Source organism: Terrapene carolina, unplaced genomic scaffold (assembly GCF_002925995.2).
Source record: "Terrapene carolina triunguis isolate 2854851 unplaced genomic scaffold, T_m_triunguis-2.0 Scaffold66, whole genome shotgun sequence".
Taxonomy (NCBI): Eukaryota; Metazoa; Chordata; order Testudines; family Emydidae; genus Terrapene; species Terrapene triunguis.
Window position 1 is genome coordinate 30,841,849 of NW_020664417.1, and position 4,879 is coordinate 30,846,727.

The window sequence follows — 4,879 nt, forward strand, 5'->3', positions numbered from 1 at the left end:
TGTGTATATGTGGTTTTTTGTTTTTTTTGTTTTTTTTTTTCCCCTCCCAGTCTCCTTTTGGGATGCAAGCAGAATATGCACATCCACTGGAAACGCTTATCCTTGGAACTGGTTTTTTCATCGGCATTATTGTTTTCTGCAACCATATGATTCTTCTGTGGGCCTGGGTAATATGTCGCTTAATGGAAACCATTGATGTACACAGGTAAAATCCTCTCATTCCGTGTTAGTGATTTTTCCATACTTGGCTCTTCCACCTATCTTTTTGCTAGTGTGTGTGTGTATATGATATATGTATATATACACCACACTACAAATAGAAGTCCACAGATAGTGTAGGCCTGGCAGAGAAGGATTGTGGTGCTTCTTTCATTTCAGTATTGTAGTCAGCCATTTATCTTTTTCAAAATAATAATTTTTCTGTTTTGGCAATGTTAATAGCAAAACTCCTTGGGTGGGAGGACAGGGCACTCACTAAAACAACTTCATAAAGCATCAACTAGAAACACAGCTTGTGAGATTCTTGGCAGGATTATACATTTTGTGATCTCTGCTTTTAGGAAAGGTAAATCTCAGACACCAGTGAAGCTCTTACACGTCACTTGGGCTCTAAGTTCATCCTAGAGAGAATATCAGATATTTAGTACACAAATTACCTAATGTTTGCTAACATGGAATAAGTGGGGTTTTATTTTACTAAAATGGAGGGGGACCTCAAGGTAGTATATCTTAAACTTCTCTGTCAATAGGCTTCCCTGTGCAGGAAGGCTTGTCTTGGAGAACCAATGCTTTCTTAACCTAAGAACCAATGCTTTCTTAACCCCAGTTTGGCTCCCAAGAAAAATTGCATGTAGGTGGTGTTCAATAATGACAGTCTACATTTTTCTAAAACTTCTGTGGGGCTTGGAGGGCAATCTTTACATTGAGATTAGGTTAATTAAAAACAAGTAGTTATAACATACTTATAGGCAAGAAACTAAAAGATCAAGAATATTATAAAATATTATAGGTTAGAACAGTGACCCATTCTTCAGGTGGTCAAATAGCTTCATTGTATCAATTTTAACATTTTCTGTGATTTTACTTTACTTCCATTTGAGGAAGCTGTTGTTATATGCCTTCTGAACTGAGGAATGCAACACTACAACAGCATAAATAAAATAAAAATGGCTAAAACTAAATCGAAGTAGTGCATTTCAATGTGAACAGCAGATAGAAACCACAGTTGTCAGTGGATGTTTTTTTCCCAAAGTGGTCACACTAACAGGGGTGGGATGACAGGAATATTATAACAAAATGAAATCTAGACACTATCTTGCCACTAGGTGGTGTAAGATGCTTTCTAGTACCAACAAAATATGAACATGTTGAAATCCTTTAATGTCATTTCCCTTTCTGCAGTACTTCTTAAAGGTTGAGATTTTTAGCTACATTTAATATGTGTTTCTCAATCTGGTACTGTACATTCTGGCTCAGATGCCACACAAAAGACTTTCTTCTATATTCATCATTGTACTGATGTTTTGAGTGTTTTGGCTTTCATTTTTCAGTCTGCCTTTTTAAAATTAAGCGTTGATTTGGAAATGGAGTAGACAGATAATGGCATCCGACAAAACAGCATCTTAAGCATTCCAAGTCCATAGGTATTCTACAATTTCTAGTTTTAGAGCTATGGCTCTAATAGATGGGTTTCTCTCTGTCTTGCAGTGGAATAAATTTCTTCATGCAGCTACTTCAGAGAGTTTTTAACTGTAGTTGATAGTCAATATTTTAATTTTAGCAGCCTACTGAAAACCAAGAAGTAATCAGTGGTGCCTGGCATTGTTTGTTTCTAAACAAAATGTTAAAAACTTTATAGTTCAGTATTTTAATTTTGTTTGTTTTTTTTCTCTCTAGTGGCTACGATATTCCTCTGAACCCCCTGCATCTAGTGCCCTTCTATGCTGGGGCTCGTTTTCATGATTTCCATCACATGAACTTTATTGGCAACTATGCTTCAACCTTCACATGGTGGGATAGAATCTTTGGTACAGATTATCAGTATGTTTCATACCAAGAGAAAGAGAAGAATCAAGAACTGTTAACAGAAAAGAAGTCCAACTAAATTTCCCATTTAACCTCCTACAGACAAACTTCTTCCATCTTTCTTTTGGGCTCAAACTGGTAATTAACACCTGATCACAAATTAAAGCAATATTTTACTTTTCTTAAAAGCAAAAGTTAAGCATACACCTTGTCCCTTGGCTACTAAGTGGTAGGGAAAATCCTTACTGCAATGTAATTATCTACCTAATGGGAATGCTTTTCTATTTTATACACAACTCTAAAGTATATATGCAGTACTTAAAGATTAATTTAAAAATTACATAGGTGACTTGAAAGTTTGTCTGTTGCAAGAATTTTATTAAATTTTTTAAAGTATCTAATGCTGCCCTATTTGAATTCAGGTAGAATTATGTACATTATAATACACTGAAATTGGACTTCGTTTTATATATATATATATTCTTAAATTTGTAATACAAATACAGCAGCCCCATTAAAACTGGTACTGGCACTATATTTAAACCTTGTGCAAATGGGCAGAATTTGCTTTAGAAACCAAAATACCATCAGTTGATAAGGAGCTTGGACCAGCCATTTGCACACTGAATAATGCAAACTATTAATTCCAGAAGAGCTGGCTATATGTTCAGTAACATTCCCGATGTGGGTGTAGTACATTTTACATAGGGTTAGAAAAGGGTGGTTTTGTTTTTCCTTGAGAAGCCTTTTTTTGCTGCTCTTTAAGTTACTTTGTCAGTGTTCTTAGTATTTACATTACATTTCCTTCAGTGTGTTGTAATTTGCTAAACTGACTTGTTGCTAGATTTGCACTTGTGGATTACAAAATACAATAAATATGTTGATTTGACATAGTGTGTATGTCATTGTGTATCTTCCGTATTTTTAATGTAAAGCAAATAAGGAATTGCCCTAGATTGCCATTCACTTTTAAAATATATGAGCAGAGTTAATTCTAAAATTAATTAACTCAAGCAGTGTAGGGTAACAATTCTACAATACATCTGAGTAACTATCTACACTAGAATAACTGGGGAACTTGGGACTTGTACAATAATATTGTCCCCCAACATAGTTAAAACACACTTTTTTTTTTTTTTTTTTTTTTTTTTTTTTATCTTGTAGTGTATATGGACCTAACTTTTTCCCAAGCAAGGCTACAGCTTTGGCAAACTAAGGCTGCAGCTTGGTTCAGGGACAGAACATGGTTAGGTCTACAATAGAACCTCAGAGTTCAGAACACCAGAGTTACGAACTGACCAGTCAGCCCCACACCTCATTTGGAACTGGAAGTACACAATCAGGCAGCAGCAAAGACCAAAAAAGCAAATAAATAACAGTACAGTGTTAAACGTAAACTACTAAATACATCTCTGAACCGTTCTCTTTCTTTTTTTTTAAGTCAATTTTCAGTTGTAAACTTTTGAGTGAACAACCATAAAATTTTGTTCCATTACGAACATTTCAGAATTCCAAACAACCTCCATTCCTGACGTGTTTGTAATGCTGAGGTTCTACTGTACCTTATGCAGCATACAGAACCAATATTTTTTCAATGGTGGTGGTTATATCAATCTAAATATTTAGATATGCCACTCCAATGCTCTCCCACAAGTGAAGAGAACCATGGAACTAGCCTTTTAAGAATTAAATGCAAAAATCTTTGACATAGATTTTCCTCTCTTTGTTTTGTTTGTGTGTGAAAAAAATAATCAAAACCCTTATAAACTAATTAAGATAATCTACAGGCCAGGCAGGGAGAGACAAACAGCTTGATTTCTATTTTTAAATATTTGGAAGATTCTCTGATGCTATAAGTGGCAGGGGCATATAAATCCATAGTGTAACTGTTGTACCCCAGAAGAAATGCTTCCAACGCCTTTGTCCACCCACCCCTTAGCATTTTTTCCCCTTGAAAAAAAAAGAGTCTATAAATTTAGCTGACCGTGCACAAGGTTCTCAGTAAAGGGACATGTCTTAGAAATACCTCTCAAAAGACTTGTTTCCAGGCTCTTAAGATTCTTGCTATACACTTTTTCTCTCTGCCCAACACCCAACTGTGCTTATGGATTGAAGGCATGTCTACACAAGCACTTTCTGCACAGCAAGCTGGGGTGTAAATCTATAATACTCCAGCTTGTCGCATGCCAGCTATCTATCTGGATCCTGCTGATGCACACTAAAAGTTCTTGTGTGCATTGAGCTACTGCTGTCATCCTTCATAGTGGGGTTTGTGCCCTTGTGGAGTTGAGGATGTGTAATGTCATATATTGTACACCATGAGAAACCATTGTGATTTTAGGGGCCCTCTCTCTCTCTCTCAAAACAAACAAAAGAACACCCCACCACACCTTGTCTCCAGAACACCCCAGCACACCCTGTCTCTGGAGATGAGCTCCTGGGCACACAGTCAGACCTAACAAAATAAGCCTTTATTATCTGAGAGCTGGTTAAAAGACAAGGAGCAAGGCTTGCATAACAAACAAAAAGGCCTAGACCCTGGGATAGGCATTTTAAATTAGAAGTAAAAATGAGTGGGTTACCCCACAGGGTAGATTCAGAGATCTAAAAATGGCAGTGTAGGATGACTAGAAGAGCTCTTTCTCTAGCCAACTCCTCTGCCTCATGAAACTCAGCTCCAGCTGGTGAATGAGGGTAAGGTTACCTGAAAATTCTTTTATCCAACTACTTCCTGGTTCTGAAAATCCATTGCTATATTTACAGTGCACCTTTCTGCAGGCTTTTCAGATTTTAAAATGGACATTGAGGATTTGCATAGCTTTATTTTTCTTGAAAAAGGAAAGTTTTTTTCTCA

The 4,879-nt window shown here is 36.4% G+C and overlaps 1 protein-coding gene across 1 annotated transcript in view; it reads left to right on the top strand.

Moving 5' to 3' along the window:
- The window catches only part of MSMO1 (methylsterol monooxygenase 1), a 14,411-nt gene extending 11,497 nt beyond the window's left edge, over positions 1–2,914 (top strand). The window contains exons 4-5 of the mRNA XM_029910697.1: positions 51–205; positions 1,897–2,914. Of these exons, the coding sequence (XP_029766557.1) occupies positions 51–205; positions 1,897–2,104 (363 nt within the window). The 3' untranslated portion in view covers positions 2,105–2,914. The remainder of the gene's footprint in view (positions 1–50; positions 206–1,896) is intronic.
- The last annotated feature ends 1,965 nt before the right edge of the window (positions 2,915–4,879 follow it).